Genomic DNA, 19538 nt, shown 5'->3' with positions numbered 1-19538 from the left:
AACAAGATGAGGGCCGGGTGCAGTGGTTCCCACCTGTAATCCCAGCAGTTTTGGAGGCTGAGCAGGGTGGATCACCTGAAGTCATGAGTTCAAGAGCAGCCTGGCCAACATGGCGAAACCTTGTCTCTACTAAAAATACAAAAATTAGCCGGGCATGGTGGCACATGCCTGTAATCCCAGCTACTCGATAGGCTGAGGCAGGAGAATCGCTTGAACCCGGAAGGCAGAGGTTGCACTGAGGCAAGATTGCGCCACTGCACTCCCGCCTGGGTGACACAAAGAGACTGTCTCAAGAAAAAACGATGAGATTTATTACCCAGAAAGTTCGAAAGATAATTATCAGGAGATAACTCCTCTCTAGGGTGCTCAAAAAAGACTCCTTACAATCACTACTAAAAATTACAGAGTGGGAAATATGTGTCTTGAATTTTGCATAAAACTGATGTATCTGTATGGTTGCATTCAGCCTATAATTTCCTTTTTTTTTTTTTTTTTTTTTTTTGAGATGGAGTTTTGCTCTTGATGCCATGCTGGGATTACAAGCATGAGCCACTGACCCCAGCCAGCCTATAATTTACTTTTGGGGAACAATATTTCAGCAGTGATGCTGTGTTATGTGTGTATCAGCACATCATAAAAATTTTTCCTACTGCTGTTGATGTTTATGATTCACTTGGATAAGCACTCTCTGACAGATGTTCTTTTTTTACTATCGAATTAATTTTTTTCTTTGTTATTTTATTTTATTTTATTATTATTGTTTTTGAGACAGGGCCTCACTCTGTTGCCCAGCTTGGAATGCAGTGGCGTGATCTTGACTCACTGCAACCTCCGCCTCCTAGGTTCAAGCGATTCTCCTGCCTCAGCCTTGCAAGTTGCTGGGACTACAGGCAGCCACCACCATGCCAGGCTAATTTTCGTAAAGGCCTTTTTTTTTTTTTATTAAGTATCTTTATGCAGCTGATGTGTGTAAACTATCAAATTTAATTTGGCAGCTGCTCTTCTTTCTTAGAGTTTCTTTGCATATATCTGCCCTTGGAAAATGAAGAGTTTCATCTTCTTTTATAGTCCAGAAAAACTGGAAAAAACACACCTTCTTCCATATACTGGATGTTTGATAAAATATTCTTCTTAGGCCAAAATCATTGGCATTATTGGTGAGCTTGTTAGAAATTCAGAAACTCAGACTTTCTGGGAAAGAAAAAAATCTCCATTACAAGATCTCCCGTTTATTGTACACATTAAAATTTGCTAGATACCTTCTAACTCAACATGTCTTTTCCATCTCAAAAATACACAGAACTCATTCTCTATGATGCTAATATGGCACTCAAAAATATACATGCTTGTGTTAATGCCTTTAATTTTATACTTTATTATCCAGAAAAGTACCATATATACACTGATGTTGTGGATCTTATTCCACTCTTTTTTCAGAGTTAGAGAATACATAAGAGAATATTTCTGTGTTGAAAATTATTTTCGGCAAGGCGTGATGTCTCACGCCTGTAATCCCAGCACTTTGGGAGGCCAAGGCAAATGGATCATCCAAGGTCATGAGTTCAAGACCAGCCTGGCCAATACGGTGAAACCCCGTCTCTACTAAAAATACAAAAATTAGCTGGGCGTGGTGGTGGGTGTCTTGTAATCCCAGCTACTTGGGAGGCTGAGGCAAGAGAATCACTGGGTTCCCAGGAAGCAGAGGTTGCAGTGAGCCAAAATCGCACCATTGTACTACACCCTAGGCAACAAGTGCAAGACTCTGTCTTAAAAAAAAAAAAAATTATTGGAGGATTTCAGTCATTCCTATAAGTCAGAACCTGTTCTCTTTACTCTCTCATTTCACCTTCAGTCAAATTAAAAATTCTGCCCTTGGCCACCCGGTAAATGTGTGTGTATGTGTGTGTGTGTTTTTGTTTTTCAGGGACCATTGACATTCATGGATGTGGCAATAAAATTTTCTCTGGAAGAGTGGCAATTCCTGGACACTGCACAGCAGAATTTATATAGGGATGTGATGTTAGAGAACTACAGCAACCTAGTCTTCCTGGGTGAGAATAACTTCAATACACAATCCTCAGATACTGTAAATGTTTCTTTTTTGGGTGTTGTAGAATGTTTTTTGGTAATTGATGCTTTGCATAAATGAGTTTCACATCACTGTTTTGAAGAAAATCTTGGGAATTTGTCAGTGTAGAAAAGAATTTCTTCAAGATAAACATCTTGAAGTTCACCTTGATCTGAACTTTCCACATTCCTGAGCAGACCTGTAGTTTTTACTCTATGTTAGTGATCATTTCAAAATTTAGTGACATAAAATATTGTTGCCCACACCTTAACATCTAATTGTCACCACCAGCTTTTGATTCAGTGGTACTGGGTAGTGAAATTATTTAATTTATTTATTTATTTATGAGATGGAATGTTGCTGTTGCCCAGGCTGGAGTACAATTGCGTGATTTTGGCTCACTGCAATCACCTCCCGGGTTCAAGAGATTCTCCAGCCTCAGCTTTCTGAGTCGCTGGGACTACAGGCATGTGCCACCAAGCCCAGCTAATTTTTGTATTTTTAGTAGAGATGGGGTTTCACCATGTTGGCCAGGCTGGTCTCAAACTTCTGACCTCAAGTGATCCACCCTCCTCGGCCTCCCAAAGTGCTGGGATTACAGGGACGAGTCACCGTGCCCAGCCCATTTTCTAAATATTTAGAAATTACTGTTATAAATTAATGTTTCGGGATTAATATACTAGAATATTCTATTACATTCTCTTTTTTTTTTTTTTTTTTTTTTTGAGACAGAGTCTCGCTCTATTGCCCAGGCTGGAGTGCAATGGCGCAATCTCGGCTCACTGCAAGCTCCGACTCCCAGGTTCACGCCATTCTCCTGCCTCAGCCTCTCCGAGTAGCTGGGACTACAGGCGCCCGCCACCACGCCCAGCTAATTTTTTGTATTTTTAGTAGAGACGGGGTTTCACTGTGGTCTCGATCTCCTGACCTCGTGATCCGCCCGCCTCGGCCTCCCAAAGTGCTGGGATTACAAGCGTGAGCCACCGCGCCCGGCCACATTCTCTTTACTGAGCACATTATTTGAAGAATATGAGGAACATTCATGTTATTTATTTTTAATAAAACAGGTGTTGATGTCTCTAAGCCAGATTTAATCACCTGTCTGGAGCAAGGAAAAGAGCCCTGGAATATGAAGAGACATAAGATGGTAGCCAAGCCCCCAGGTAGGTGAGAGTGAACACAATGGACAACACAGATAAGAGGTCCAAAGGTCAAGGAGAAAGCCAGTCCTTAAAATAGATTTTGGGAAGCTGTGTTCCAAAGAAAATAGTTTCAGGAAAGCCTGAGAGTTTAAAAAATTTTACTCTCACATAGGGGTATCTTCTGCATTATGCTATTAAATTCTCTAAGGATCCTACTTTCCCTTTTGTGATCTTCCTTGACGTTTACAGTGACAGCCAAAATCTTCTTCATGGCATATAAGAGACTGCACAATCTACTTTTTCATATTTTCAGGGGAACCATAAATATCTGCATGATTTTATAAAACTCTATGTTAGGCTGGGCAAATGTCTCACGCCAGTAAACCCAGCACTTTGGGAGGCCGAGGCGGGTGGATCACCTGAGGTCAGGAGTTCGAGACCAGCCTGGCCAACATGGTGAAACCCCTTCTCTACCAAAAATACAAAAATTTGTTGGTCGTGGTGGTGCACTCCTGTAATCCCAGCTATTTGGGAGGCTGAGTCAGGAGAATCGCTTGAATTAAGGAAGCAGAGGTTGCAGTGAGCTGATTGTTGTGCCATTGCACTCCAGCTTGTGTGAGAAGAGTGAATGTCCGTCTCAAAAGTGAAAAAAAAACAAAAACCTATGTTAAACTATTTTTCATGTTTTCTTGTTTTATCATGTTTAAAGTATGTGAGAGTAGTGATTTCTGTTCCATTGGTTTTTTCATTTTTCTGCATAATTCATCCTGTTTTTATTAATATAGTCTTGAAATACAGTTTGTAATTATTATATTAACTATGACATCCTCCTGGTTTGTTCTTTTTTGTCAAGATTGCTTTCGCTATTCAAAGTTTATTGAGGTTTTATGTAAATTTTAGGATTGTATTTTACATTACTGTATAAAAGATAGCACTGGAGGTTTTTTTTGAGATGGAATTTCGCTCTTGTTGCCCAGGCTGGAGTGCAATGGCACGATCCTGGCTCACTGCAACCTCTGCCTCCTGGGTTCAAGTGATTCTCCTGCCTCAGCCTCCTGAGTATCTGGGATTACAGGCATGTGCCACCATGCCCAGCTAATTTTTGTATTTTTAGTAGAGATGGAGTTTCACCACGTAGGCCAGGCTAGTCTCAAACTCCTGACATCAGGTGATCTGCCCACCTTGGCCTCCCAAAGTGCCGGGATCACAGGTGCTCGGTCTTTTTTTTTTTTTTTTCTTTTTATCGAGATGGAATTTTGCACTTGCCGCCCAGGCTGGAGTGCAATGGCACGATCTTGGCTCACTGCAACCTCCGCCTCCTGAATTCAAGTGATTCTCCTGTCGCAGCTTCCCCAGTAGCTAGGATTATAGGCATGAGCCACCGTGCCCGGCTACATTTCTTTTTATTAAGTTGTTTAATTTACATTTAAAATAATTGCTTAAAGATATGAAGTTACTATTAACAGTTTATTATTGTTTTTGGTAGATATGTTTTTTCTCATTTCCTGTGTTACTGCCTTAATTTTTGTTAATTTTGTTGTGACATGCCTTGATTATTTTTTATTCTGTTTTCACATACTTTCTTTTTTTTTTTTTTGAGATGGAGTCTCGCTCTGTCGCCCAGGCTGGAGTGCAGTGGCGTGATCTCGGCTCACTGCAAGCTCCGCCTCCCGGGTTCACGCCATTCTCCTGCCTCAGCCTCTCCGAGTAGCTGGGACTACAGGCGCCCGCCACCACGCCCGGCTAATTTTTTGTATTTTTAGCAGAGACGAGGTTTCACCGTGGTCTCGATCTCCTGACCTCGTGATCCGCCCGCCTCGGCCTCCCAAAGTGCTGGGATTACAAGCGTGAACCACCGCGCCCGGCCTGTTTCACATACTTTCTATAAATACAATGTAGTCATCCTGAAATATAATGTGATCATTTTGAAAAATGGAGATTACATAAAACATCTTAAAGTTAAAACAATACATTTTAATATCATAACTTTAATTGAATACAAAACCTATACCTTTATATTTTCCAGTTTGTCATTGATATTATAAATATTATATTGTGTATCTATTAACAAATATAGGCAGATTTAAGTCTTATTTTTTTATATTTACAGAAGAAGTTTAAGGGTTTTATGCACCATCATTATAATAGAATTCTATATGTGTCTCTATATTTACATTTAACAGAGCTATTTATTTATTTATTTTATTACTATGTTTTTTTGAGATGGAGACTTGCTCTGTCACTCAGGCTGGAGTGCGGTGGCACGATCTTGGCTCACGGCAACCACCGCCTCATGGGTTCAAGCGATTCTCCTATCTCAGCCTCTTGAGTAGCTGAGATTACAGGCACGAGCCACCATACCCAACTAATTTTTCTATTTTTAGTAGAGACGGGGTTTCAGCATGTTGGTCAGGCTGGTCTTGAATTCCTGATGTCAGGTGATCTGCCTGACTCCTAAAGTGCTGGGATTACAGGCGTGAGCCACTGCGCCCAGTGTATATACATTTTTATGATGCTGTCCAGCATGATTTTATTTTTCAACATAATGGACTCATTTTAGGATTTCTTTTTATTTATGTGCAGTCTCACTTTGTTGCTCAGACTAATCTTGAACTCCTGGTCTCAAGTGATCTGACTCTCTTGGCCTCCTAATGCTATCAGATTACAGGCATGAGCCACCGTGCCTGGCTACCATGTAGCATTTGTTACAGGACTGTGTTAATGGTGATGAACTCCCTCACTTTTCATTTTGGAAAGTCTTTATTTTTGTCTTGTTTTTGAAGTAAAATAATTTTGATTAAAGTATTACTTGTTAGAACTTTTTTTTTTGAGATGGAGTTTTGCTCTTGTTGCCCAGCCTGGAGTGTAATGATGAGATCTGGGCTCACCACTACCTCCGCCTCCTGGGTTCAAGCGATTCTCCTGCCTCGGCCCCCGCAGTAGCTGGGATTACAGGCATGCGTCACCACGCCCAGCTAATTTTGTATTTTTAGTCAAGATGGGGTTTCTCCATGTTGGTCAGGCTGGTCTCGAAATCCTGACCTCAGGTGATCTGCCCCCTTCGGCCTCCCAAAGTGCTGGGATTACAGGTGTGAGCCTCTGCGCCCGGCTAGAATTTTTTTTATAAAATCAAAATTGGTAAAGTTCTCAGTTTTTTTTCTTCAAGTAATCTCTGTATTACTTTTTCTTTATAGTCTTCTGTTAAGATTTCTTTCATAAATATATTGATCTACTTTATAGTGTCCAATAAGCTTTACATTGCATGTTTACTGTTGTTTTGCAATTTTGTTTTTGTGTTATATATTTTAGAATATGCCACCTCATAGCAGTTAATTGTGTTTTGATGTTTTAGTTTATATTATAATTTTATATGACAATATTAAAGTCTGTACAATTTAAGAATGGATAGAGCAAAATCAAATATTAATCATTCATATATCTGTTTCCAATATAGTTATCTCTATGTTTGTTTCCCTGTATAAATATTATCTCTGTATCTTTTATGACTATATTTTTTGTGTAGGTTTGTTGTGAATGATTGTTTAATCTTTTCTAGGTAAGCAGTCATAAACATTTTACTAGTTTTAGCATCTATTTGTGAATCTATATTATTTTTGTGTGGGGAAAAATTTTGGACTTGACGATAATTTAAAAACTTATCAGAACTTTATTAGGTATTATTGTTCATTTTTACTTGTCAAAAACACATAATATTTACAGTCAAATGTTTTTAAATATTCGGTTTAGTCATATTAATTGACAATGCTATGCAACATATCCCTAGAATGTTTTTATCTCACAAAGCTGAATGTCAAGACACATTGAACAGATACCAATTTTTTTCATTACTTGATGCTTTTCAAATGCCACTCTGTTTTCTGTTTTTAAGAGTGTAACTGCTACATATATCTCATTCTATCTCTGACTTTTTGTCACTGGCTCATTTCATTTTGCATAATATCATTGAGCTTTATCTTTATAGTTGTTAAGAATATTTTCTGCTTATAAATCCTGAGTGATACTCCAGTATTTTTATATTTCAAATTATTTCTATTGAATGATTTGGTGACAGAAATTTGCATTTCTTTTAGTTAATGGCTTTCAGTAAAAACACTGCAATAATTATAGATATGCAAATAGCTCTTTATATAGCCACATATATGACAGTTGTTTATATATGTGCTGCATTCTCTTTTATTATTCTACTTTTTAACGTTTATATTCATAGTAAATTGTTTTAATTCTGTAGCTTGTAATGTGTTTTGAAATTAGGAACTGTAATGCCTTCAACATTGTTTCTTTTTTTGAAGATTGTTGAGTATTTTATTTTCTCTTGACATTCCATATACTTTTGGTATTGCTGTTTACATTTTTTCAAAAATGGAGTTAGACATTTAATTAAACATCATTAAATCTGTAGATTACATTGAACAGCATGGACATCTTCAAAATATTAATTATTTCAGTTTTTGAATAGATGCATTCTGAAGAGTGTGCTGTTTAATTTTTATATATTTATAAATTTTTCAGGTTTTTTTCTATTATTGTTTTATACCCTCATTCCATTTTGGTCATATAAAGTAATGCATAAAAATTTTGTTTTAAAAAATTTGTTAAGACTTTTTTTCAAGGAGAATCTTGTAAGATTGTGTATGTATGTATGTATGTATTTATTTATTTATTTGAGACGGATCCTTGCTGTGTCACCCAGGCTGGAGTGCAATGGCCTGATCTTGGCTCAGTGCAACCTCTTCCTCCTAGGTGAAACTGCCTCAGCCTCCCAAGTAGCTGGAATTACAGGCACCTGAACCATGCCAAGCTAATTTTTGTATTTTTAGTAGAGACAGGGTTTCACCATGTTGGCCAGGCTGGTCTTGAACTCCTCACCTCAGGTGATCCACCTGCCTCAGCCTCCCAAAGTGCTAGGATTACAGGCTTGAGTCATCGCAACCAGCCATATGAGCTATTGAGAAGGGTGTGTATCCTGATGTTGTTGAGGAGTGTTCTCTATACTTCTTTTAGACATAAATGTTTTATACTCTCTTCAAATTTTCTCTTTCCTTACTAATATTCTATCTTGTTTTTTTTTATTACAGCAAGTGGGGTATTAAAATATCCTACTATAATTATACTGCTCTCTATGTGTTTCTTTAATTCTGTCAATATTTGCTTTATATATTTGAAAGCCAAATGTGAGATACACACACACACACACACACACACACTTGTTATGTTTACAGTAAATGACTCTATTATTGTTAATTTCCTTCTTTGTCTCGATATAGTTTTGACTTAGAATACATTTTATAAAATATGACAGTTTTTGACTTCAGATATAGCTTATGTAATATTATTTTGATCTCTTCTCTCATTTGGTTAGTATCTGCATAGAATGTCTACGTCCATCTTGCCACTTTCCATCTTTTTTTATCATTAAATCTCAGCTGACTTACAGGAAAGTAAGTTGGATTTTGGGTTTTAAGATTTTTTAAATAAATCCTTTTATTGAAAATATGTCTCTTGATTGGAAAATTAATTGTATATATATTTAAATAATTTTCTGAAACAGAAAAACTTAATTTTTTTATTGTTTTATTTGATTCTTGTATCTTTGTCCCTCATTTTCTTTCTGTCCTCTTTTGTGTCTGTTTCATTTTTGTATTAATATGCTTTTACTTCTTATTTTGTTTTGTTTATCTAAACATATATTCTTTGTGGTACCTTGGGGATTACACAAAACCTCTAAAAGATATAAGAATATATTTTAATCTAGTAAAAAATGAACTTCAGCTGAATACAAAAATGTTTCCTTGGCTGTGCTTGGTGGCTTACACCTGTATTCCCATCACTTTGGGAGGCTGAGGTGGGCAGATCACTTGAGGTTGGGAGTTCGAGTCCAGCCTGACCAACATGGAGAAACCCTGTCTCTACTAAAAATATGAAAGTTCCCAGGCATGGTGGCACATGCCTGTAATCCCAGCTACTCTGTAGGCTGAGGCAAGAGAATCGTTTGAACCCAGAAGGTGGAGGTCACAGTGAGCTGAGATTGTGCCATTGCACTCCAGCCTGGGCAACAAGATTGAAACTCCATCTCAAAAAAAAAAAAAAATTCTTCCTCAAATTTTTTATTTTCATATTATTCTCTGGAATTTTTTAAATTTTATAGAATAATTACAAATGTTTTCTGCACTGTTATAACAATGGTAGGAAATTTCATTTTTATGTATGTGCATATCTTTCCTAGAAAGTAATGTATTTTTATATGATTATGTGTTAAGTTCTCTTTTTTTTTTTTTTTTGAGATGGAGTCTCGCTCTGTCACCCAGGCTGGAGTACAGTGGTGCAATCTTGGCTCACTGCAACGTCCACCTCCCGGGTTCAAGTGATTCTCCTTCCTCCGCCTCCTGAATAGCTGGGATTATAGACACACACCACCACACATGTCTAATTTTTGTATTTTTAGTGGAGATGGGGTTTTGCCATGTTGGCCAGGCTGATCTTGAACTCCTGACCTAAGGTGATCCATCTGCCTTGGCCTCCCAAAGTGCTGGTACTACAGGTGTGAGTCACCACATCTGGCCTGTTATTTTCTTGAATCATATTATTTTCAATGGAAGAAACTGCTTTCAGTATCTTTTATACATAGGGCACATGCAGTGCCAATATGCTTTTTCAGACTTTGATTACTTTGGAAGATTTTTTTGTTTTATTTTGGCAGGACAGATTTGCTGATGGTATTATTCTCAGTTGATAGCTATTTTTTTCAGGACTTTGACTGTATCACACAGTTCCCTTCTGGCCTCCAAAATTTTTGTTGACTGTTCAGTGGTTATCTGAAAGCCTGCTTGTAAGTGATACATCACCTTTTTCTTGCAGTTTCCAAGATTCTCCTTTTGTCTGTGACTTTTAAAAGTGTGCTTATATATGTGTTTGTTATAAATGTCTTTGCATGTTTCCTAGTTTGTTTGTTGAGCTTCTTCATTTTTATTTTATCTTTCTTTTAGAATTTTTTTTGTTTGTTTTTGTTTTTTGAGACAGTCTTGCTCTGTCTCCCAGGCTGGAGTGCAATGGCATGGTCTTGGCTCACTGCAACCTTCACCTCCCAGGTTCAAGCAATTCTCCTGCCTCAGCCTCCTGAGTAGCTGGGACTACAGATGGTTGCCACCACACCCAGCTAATTGTTTGTATTTTTAGTAGAGATGAGGTTTCGCCATGTTAGCCAGTATGGTCTCTATCTCCTGACCTCGTGATCTGCCCACCTTGACCTCCCAAAGTGCTGGGATTATAGACATGAGCCACTGTGCCTGGCCAGAATTTTTTAGTTATAATTTCTTTTTGTATTTTTTACCACCACAATTTGTTTTTTTGATATTTTATACTTTCGTTACCCTCATTTTTCTGTTCTTCTGTAGTTGTCTATGTTTCCATTTCACTCATTGAGTATTATTCAATTTATTTTCAATTTTTAAAATTAATATAAACATCTTTTTTATAATTTCTTTCTGAAAGCTTTATATTTGATAGGATTGTAGTGACCTATCAATTTGTATACCTTGTAATCTTTGAGATTTGGACATTATTAAAAGCTACCTGTTACATAATTTATGGCATAGTCTGAAAACAATTGTCTTGGTTGGAGATTTTGGGAGTCTATCAAACAGGATCTTATGATGTGTCTTGTCTGAATTTAGTTTTTACTTTCTAGTTAAAGGAGTTTATTCATGTTTCTTTAAATTCATCACTTGCTACACCTGTTCCCTGCCTGTGGTACTGCAGTTTCTCTGCTGCTGTAACATTTACGTTTAGTCTCAGTAAACTCAAAGTGTCACTTCAAAGTATATGACCAGTTCTTTTAGCACTTTATGTCATTGGAAACAGAAACCAAGTGTCTGGAAAAGCCCCTCAAAGACAGAAATAAAGATATATGTGCCAGTATTTTACTTGTCTTTTAAAAAAGAATTCAGGAGCTTACAATTTACTTGTAAAGGCTCTTTGCTATATTGGGGAGCAGGAAGAGCTGTTTTGGGTAGATGTAATCAACTTTTCTCTTCATTCTATGAGGTTCTTTGTGGCACTGCACACACTTAACTCATTTATACATTTTCCACAAATGTATTTTGGTCTGCATGTTTTTGTTACATTTATATGTCTATGAAGTAATTAGGGCCTGTCTTATTTTGCTGTGCCATCTTGCTTATATGGTTTGTATAATTTTATAGCTTAGATTTGTAAAGTATATCCATCTGAGTCTAGTAAGTGAAGTAATTTGTTATTTCTATTTTTTTCAGTTGTGTGTTCTCATTTTGCCCAAGACCTTTGGCCAGAGCAGGGCATAAAAGATTCTTTTCAAAAAGTAATACTGAGAAGCTATGGAAAATATGGACATGACAATTTACAATTAAGAAAAGGCTGTGAAAATGTGGATGAGTGTAAGATGCACAAAGGAGGTTATGATGAACTTAAGCAATGTTTGACAACTACCCCAGGCAAAATATTTCAATGTGATAAATATGTAAAAGTCTTTCATAAATTTTCAAGTTCAAATAGCCATAAGATAAGACATACTGGAAATAATTCTTTCAAATGTAAAGAATGTGACAAATCATTTTGCATGCTTTCACACCTAACTAAACATGAAAGAAATCATACTAGAGTGAATTGTTACAAATGTGAAGAATGTGGCAAAGCCTTTAATGTGCCCTCAAAGCTTAATAATCATAAGAGAATTCATACTGGAGAGAAACCCTACAAATGTGAAGAATGTGGCAAAGCCTTTAACAAGTCCTCAATACTTAACAGACATAAGATAATTCATACTAAAGAGAAATCACAAACCTTAAAGATGTGACAATGCTTTTTACGAAATCTCAAACTTTTTTAAACATAAAAGAAATGCTGGTGGCTGGGCGCGGTGGCTTGCGCCTGTAATCCCAGCACTTTGGGAGGCCGAGGCAGGCAGATCACCTGAGGTCAGGAATTCGAGACCAACCTGACTAACATGGTGAAACTCCATCTCTACTAAAAATACAAAAAAAAATTAGCCGGGTGTAGTGGTGGGCGCCTGTAATCCCAGCTACTTGGGAGGCTGAGGCAGGAGAATTGCTTGAACTCGGGAGGTGGAGGTTGCAGTGAGCCGAGATCACACCATTGCACTCCAGCCTGGGCAACTGGATGAGACTCTGTCTCAAAAAAAAAAAAAAAAAAAAAAAAAGTGCTGGTGAAAACTCGAAGAAATGTGAAGAATATGACAAAGCCTTTAAATGGTTGTCTCACTTGATTGTAGGTAAGATACTTTATACTGGAGAAAACTATAAGTGTGAAGAACGTGGCAAAACTTTTGACTAATGCTCACACCTTAGTGCACAGGAACTAATTTATATTTTAGACAAATTGTACAAATATAAAGAATGTGATGAAGCCATTAATAACTGCTCACATTTTAACATCAGAGAGCTAATACAAGCATTAAAGGTGCAATTACTGTCAAAAGATCTTCCAGAAAATATAAGCCTTTAAAATGTATTGAATTTATTGCTGTAAATTCTTACAGCTTACAGTTCAGAATCTCTTCATGCAAATTCTGTTTTTACTTTTCTGGTACTCATACTAGACCCATAATTTTCTTGATTCTTATTTTGTTTTGTTTTATAGGTTATAAAGTATTCATTATATTAGCTGGTCAGTGATTATAGGAATTGTTTTTATGAAATTTAGTAGTTCACACAAAATAATTTTCAAAGGTAATTCCATTAGTGTATTAAGTTTTATTTAGTGTTAGAACATTCCATTTTGTTCTTTTAAGTGCAGAAACTTATATAAGCCTACTTTTTTTTTTTTTAAGATAGAGTTTCAATCATCATCCAGGCTGGAGTGCAATGGTGCAATCTTGGCTCATTGGAGCTTCCACCTTTTGGGTTCAAGTGATTCTCCTCCCTCAGCCTCCCAAGTAGCTGGGATTACAGGCATCTGCCACCACGCATGGCTAATTTTTGTATTTTTAGTAGAGACAGGGTTTCATCATGTTGGCAAGGCTGGTCTCGAGCTCCTGACCTCAAATGATCTGCCCACCTTGGCCTCCCAAAGTGCTGGGATTATAGGCGTGAGTCACCGCACCCAGCCAAGCCAACCTGTATTTAGTTATTTAAAAAAAAATTTTAATAATTGACATAAGTACATTTATTGAGTCAATTTGTTCAGGTAAGTACTAGGGAAGCTTCATAAGTTTTGAGGATGTTTTTATATATAAATATATCAAACAAACATGACAGTGCTTGCTGTATAACAGATGCTCCGTAATGCAGAAATATTTGTGCTAAAATTAGTTTGTAACTTTGATTCAGAAATAAAAAATACCATTGGGCTAGGTGCGGTGGCTCACGCCTATAATCCCAGCACTTTGGAAGTTCAAGGCGGGCAGATCACAAGATCAGGAGATCGAGACCATCCTGGCTAATATGGTGAATCCCCATCTCCACTAAAAATACAAAAAATTACCCAGGTGTGGTAGTGGATGCCTGTAGTCCCAGCTACTCAGGATGCTGAGGCAGGAGAATGGTGTGAATCCAGGAGGCAGAGCTTGCAGTGAGCCCAGATGGCAGCACTGCACTCCAGACAGCAAGACTCTGGCTCAAAGAAAAAAAAAAAAAATTGGCTGGGCATGGTGGCTCATGCCTGTAATCCCAACACTTTGGGAGGCCGAGGTGGGTAAATCGCCTGAGGTCACGAGTTCAAGACCAGCCTGGCTAACATGGTGAAACCCCAGCTCTACAAAAATACAAAAATTAGCCAGGCATGATTGCGGGTGCCTGTAACTCCAGCTACTTGGAAGGCTGAGACATGAAAATTGCTTGTATGCGGGAGGCAGGGGTTGCAGTGAGCCGAGATCACGCCATTGCACTCCATCCTGGGTGACAGAATGAGACTTTTCTCTAAAAAAAAAAAAAAAAAAAAACAAACAAAATAAAATATCAATGCTGAAGATATAACATTGATTTTTTTCATGTGGAGAGGACACTTTTTTTCAGGCTGTAAAGTTGAATCTTGCTAAATTTAAAGAGAAATTCTGCTGCTTTCATTTCCTAATTATCTTGATTTTTTTTCACTTTTTATGTGTATTCTAACTATATATGCATCACAGCCCCTTTTCTTCTTGCTCTGTTATGGCTACAGGTTTCTCACTTATCTCCATTCCATGTCATTTCACATGGTACTTTGTAGGTTCTGATGAGGAAGTTGGTACTTTTTAATGCATTGAAAAATTGGTTTTAACTAGAGAGTTTGCTTTATCAATATAACTTTCAGATTAATTAAAAGACATACACTTTCCACAAGAATGTATCAGTTAACATAGAATATATCATATATCAGTGATAAGAATATTCAGTTAGCATGGTTTTGTTTGTAAAAGAAAAACCTTATTAGATTCTCACAAAGAGTGAAAATTATAGTATGCTAAAATATATATCTTAGAAATTTCATTTTTAAGCAAGTTGATTGCAAGTGAACAATTTCAAATTTAATTTTTATAATATACTTATAGCATAACTTATGTTTCTATACAGTATCTTCAACTTTTAAGTGTGAATGTTAAATTTGGCAAAATAATAAAATGATCTCTGGATTTGAAATTTGATGTAATTTTTCTTCATGTTGATATTACAATTTGGAGGAATTTCTCACTTTTTTTCCTAGTCTACAGTTTTACTCTTTGTCACCTAACTGTAGTCAACTCCCTGGTCATTTTCTCTGGAAAACTTTTGGAGAACATGATTGCTTTTGGATTAAAATATTTCCCATTATTTTGCATAAAAAACGAGTTTACTGGGTTCACAGAGTGGCTAGTCATGGGACCATAAGCAACAGCTGCACCTTTTAGTGTTTTTCATACTATTACCATCAACAACAGAAACTCCAGGTACCCCATGCTTGAAGTAAAAGCCCTAATGTACATTGGCTCTTCCCATACACTGTGCTGGGTCCAGAAAATGCTGTTAAATATTAAGAGTTTCTAAGCTGGGCATGGTGGCTCACACCTGTATTCCCATCACTTTGGAAGGCTGAAGTAGGTGGATCACCTGAGGTCAGGAGTTCGAGACCTGCCTGGCCAACATGGTAAAACCCCATCTTTCCCAAAAATAGAAAAATTAACTGGGTATGGTGGTGGGCACCTGTAGTCCCAGCTACTTGGGAGGCTGAGGCAGAAGAATCTCTTGAATCCGGGAGGCGGAGGTTGCATTGAGCCAAGATCGTGCCATTGTACTCCACTCTGTCTCTAAATAAATAAATTAAATAAATATCAGAGTTCCTATGGTCATGGCTGACAAACTAAATGACAAAAACTATTTTTGATACTATTCAGTTGTTTATGACAAAGACAGTATTTGAAACATTGTTATTTATATATATAATTTTTAGACAAGAGTCTTGCTCCATCACCCAGGCTGAAGTGTAGTGGCATAGTCTCAGCTCACTAAAACTTCCACATTTCAGGGTCAAGCAATTCTCATGCCTCAACCTCTCGAGTAGCTGGGATTACAGGTTGGTGGCACCATGCCTGGCTACTTTTTCTGTTTTTCATAGAGATGGGGTTTCTTCATGTTGGCCAGGCTGGTCTTGAACTCTTGACCTCAAGCGATTCACCCACCTTGGCCTCCCAAATTGCTGGAATTATAGGTGTGAGCCACTGCACCCATTTAATTATATATATATATATATATATATACACACATACATATATATACGTATATATATACACATATATATACACATATATACACGTATATATATACACATATACACGTATATATACGTGTATATATATACACATATACGTATATATACACATATATATACGTGTGTATATATATACACGTGTGTATATACACATGTATATACACGTGTATATGTGTATATATACACGTATATATACATGTGTATATATATACACATATATATATATATTTTCTGTTTTTCATAGAGATGGGGTTTCTTCATGTTGGCCAGACTGGTCTTGAACTCTTGACCTCAAGCGATTCACCCACCTTGGCCTCCCAAATTGCTGGGATTATAGGTGTGAGCCACTGCACCCATTTAATTTTATATATATATATACACACATATATATGTATATATATACACATATATACATGTATATATACACATATATACATGTATATATATGTACATGTATATATATACACATATATACGTATATATATACACATGTATATATATATATTTTTTTTTCCCCCCAGATGGTTTCAATCTGTCCCCTAGGCTAGAGTGCAGTGCAGCCTCCACCTCCTAGGTTTAAGTGATTCTCCTGCCTCAGTCTTCTGAGTGGCTGGGACTACAGGCATGCACCACCACTCCTTGCTAATTTTTGTATTTTTGGTAGAGACACAGTTCCACCCTGTTAGCCAGGCTGCTCTTGAACTCCTGACCTCAAGTGATCTGCCCACTTTGACCTCTCAAAGCACTGGGATTACAGGCATGAGTCACCATGCCAAGCTAAAAATATATTTTTCAAGTTGACAGATAAAATGTGTATTCTACCATACAATATTTTTAAGTACATATACATCATCACATGCTTAATTCTTGGTAATTAATGCTTTACCTCACGTAGTTAACATTTTTGTTGTGAGATCACATAGCACTGTCTTAACATTTTTTCAAAAATAGAAATACATTCTAATGAACTGCAGTCACTGTGCTGTACAATAAATCTTCTGGACTTATTCCTCCTATTCAAGTATAATTATATATTTTCTTTCCAACTCCCCATTTCTTCTAAACACTTTGGCATCTGGTATTCACCATTTTATTCTCTACAGCAATGAGATTGTTTTTTAGAATTCTTGTGTAAGTGAGGCTGGGCATGGTGGCTCACGCTTGTAATCCCAGCACACTGGGAAGCCGAGGCAGGTGAATCACTTGAAGACAGGAGTTCAACACCAGACTGGCCAATATGGTGAAACCCTGTCTCTACTAAAAATACAAAAAAATTAGCCAGGCATGGTGGTGGGCGCCTATAATCCCAGCTACTTGGGAGGCTGAGGCAGGAGAATTGCTTGAACCCAGGGGGTGGAGGTTGCAGTGAGCCGAGATCACACCATTGCAATCCAGCCTGGGAAACAAGAGCAAACCTCTGTCTTAAAAAAAAAAAAAAAAAAAAAAAATTAATGTATAAGTGATATATATATATTTTTATTTTTTTATTATTATTTTTTTGAGATGGAGTCTTGCTCTGTTGCCAGGCTGGAGTCCAGTGGTGTGATCTCGGCTTACTGCAACTTCTGACACCCTAGTTCGAGCAATTCTCCTGCCTCAGCCTCCCAAGTAGCTGGGATTACAGGCACACGCCACCATGCCAAGCTAATTTTTGTATATTTAGTAGATACAGGGTTTTGCCATGTCCTCAGCCTCGGCCTCAGCCTTTCAAAGTGCTGGGATTACAGGCATGAGCCACTGTGCCTGGTCTTGAGGTTCTTACATATTTTTGATATTAAGCTCTTGTCATGTGTATGATTTGCAAATATTTTGTCCATTTTTTAGTTGTTTCATTCTATTTTATCAGATTCTGTGCAGCAGCATTTTAATTAAAAGTAATCTTAGTAATCCATTTTTCCTTTGGTTATCTGGGATTTTGATGTTAAATTAAAAAATTCACTGCCCAGATCAATGTTATTATGCTTTCACTCTCTCTCTCTATATATATATATATTTTTTTTTGAGACGGAGTCTCGCTCTGTCACCCAGGCTGGAGTGCAGTGGCGCAATCTCGGCTCACTGCAAGCTCCGCCTCCCGGGTTCACGCCATTCTCCTGCCTCTGCCTCTCCGAGTAGCTGGGACTACAGGTGCCCGCCACTACGCCCGGCTAATTTTTTTTCTATTTTTAGTAGAGACGGGGTTTCGCCGTGGTCTCGATCTCCTGACCTCGTGATCCACCCGCCTTGGCCTCCCGAAGTGCTGGGATTACAAGCGTGAGCCACTGCGCCCAGCGTCACTCTATATTTTTTGTACTAATTTTAGAGTTTCAGGCCTTACATTTAAGAACGTAATTTATTTTGAGTTGATTTTTATATATGGTGTGAGATTAGGGTCTCATTGCTCTGTATGTGGGTGTAAAGTTTCCTTAACCATTTATTGAAAATACTGTTCGTTCCTTAAGAAATTGTCACCTTTACATTTGTGTAAAATGTGTTTCACTTCTTTCTTTAATGTTCTTTTGATTATAATGTACAGATCTTTCAACTTTTTGGTTAAATGTATTTCAAAGTATAGTTACTAGAGTTTTTGTAGATGGGATTGTTTTTAAATTTCATTTTGATATATTTATTACTGTATAGAAATGCTACTGAATTTTAGATATTGCTTTTGTATTCTGTGAGTTTAATGAATTTGTTTATTATAATAGCTTTTAGTAAAGTCTTAGGCTTTTCTATACTTAAGATTATGTATAGAAATAAAAGATTATTAAACAGGGATAATTTAACTTACTTTTTCTAATTTAGATGCCTTTGGTTTTATTCTCTTCTCTGTTATATTTAGTAAGACTAAAAAAAGTGCACATTCTTGCCTTGTTCTAGCTCTTAGAATAAAATCTTAAAATTTGTGTTTATTTAGTATGTTGTTAGCTGTGCATTTTTTTGTTACATATAGCATTTATCAGCTTGAGGTGCAATGCTGCTATACCTAATTTTTTCAGAGATGTATTATGAGGGAATGTTGAATTTTGTCAAACTTTTATTCTGTATGTATTGGTAGAGTTGTGAAATCACAAATAATTCTACATAAATACCAAACATCATCAGAGACTTGTACGAACATCTGTATGCATTCAAACTACAAAATTTAGAGAAAATCGATAAACTAAATACATACAACTTCCAAGTTTGAATCAGGAATAAACAGAAGTCTTGAGAGCAAAAATCCATAAAATGTATAATGAATTAGTAATAAAAAAAAACCCTACCAACAACAAAAAGCCCTGGATCGGATGAATCCGCAGAAATTTTTACCACGTATGCAAAGATGAGCTGGTCCTAATCATACTGATTGTATTCCAAAAAAAATGGTGGTATTCCACCCTAACTTACTACATAAAGTTAGTATCATGTTGCTCTCAAAATCTAGTGAAGACGGAACAACAAAAACAACTACAGGCCTATATTCCTGGTGAACATAGAAACAAAAATCCTCCATGAAATACTAGGAAGCTGAGTTCATAAGGAAATAAAGTTACTTTGCCAGAGCCCTATGAGCTTTATTCTATGAATGCAAGAATGTTTTATCATATGCAAGTCAATAAGTGTAATTCACCATG

At 37.0% G+C, this 19538-nt stretch overlaps 1 protein-coding gene across 1 annotated transcript; it reads left to right on the top strand.

Moving 5' to 3' along the window:
- The first annotated feature begins 302 nt into the window (after positions 1–302).
- LOC100589029 (zinc finger protein 723-like) lies at positions 303–12058 on the top strand. The gene is made up of 4 exons (XM_030821763.1): positions 303–323; positions 1925–2051; positions 3157–3231; positions 11499–12058. The coding sequence occupies exons 1-4, from the start codon at positions 303–305 to the stop codon at positions 12056–12058; spliced, it is 783 nt and encodes a 260-aa protein (XP_030677623.1).
- Positions 12059–19538: the final 7480 nt, after the last annotated feature.

The sequence above is a fragment of the Nomascus leucogenys genome, chromosome 10 (assembly GCF_006542625.1).
Source record: "Nomascus leucogenys isolate Asia chromosome 10, Asia_NLE_v1, whole genome shotgun sequence".
Lineage (NCBI taxonomy): Eukaryota > Metazoa > Chordata > Mammalia > Primates > Hylobatidae > Nomascus > Nomascus leucogenys.
Note: the sequence above shows the minus strand (reverse complement) of the source record. Positions and strands in the feature narration are given on the sequence as shown.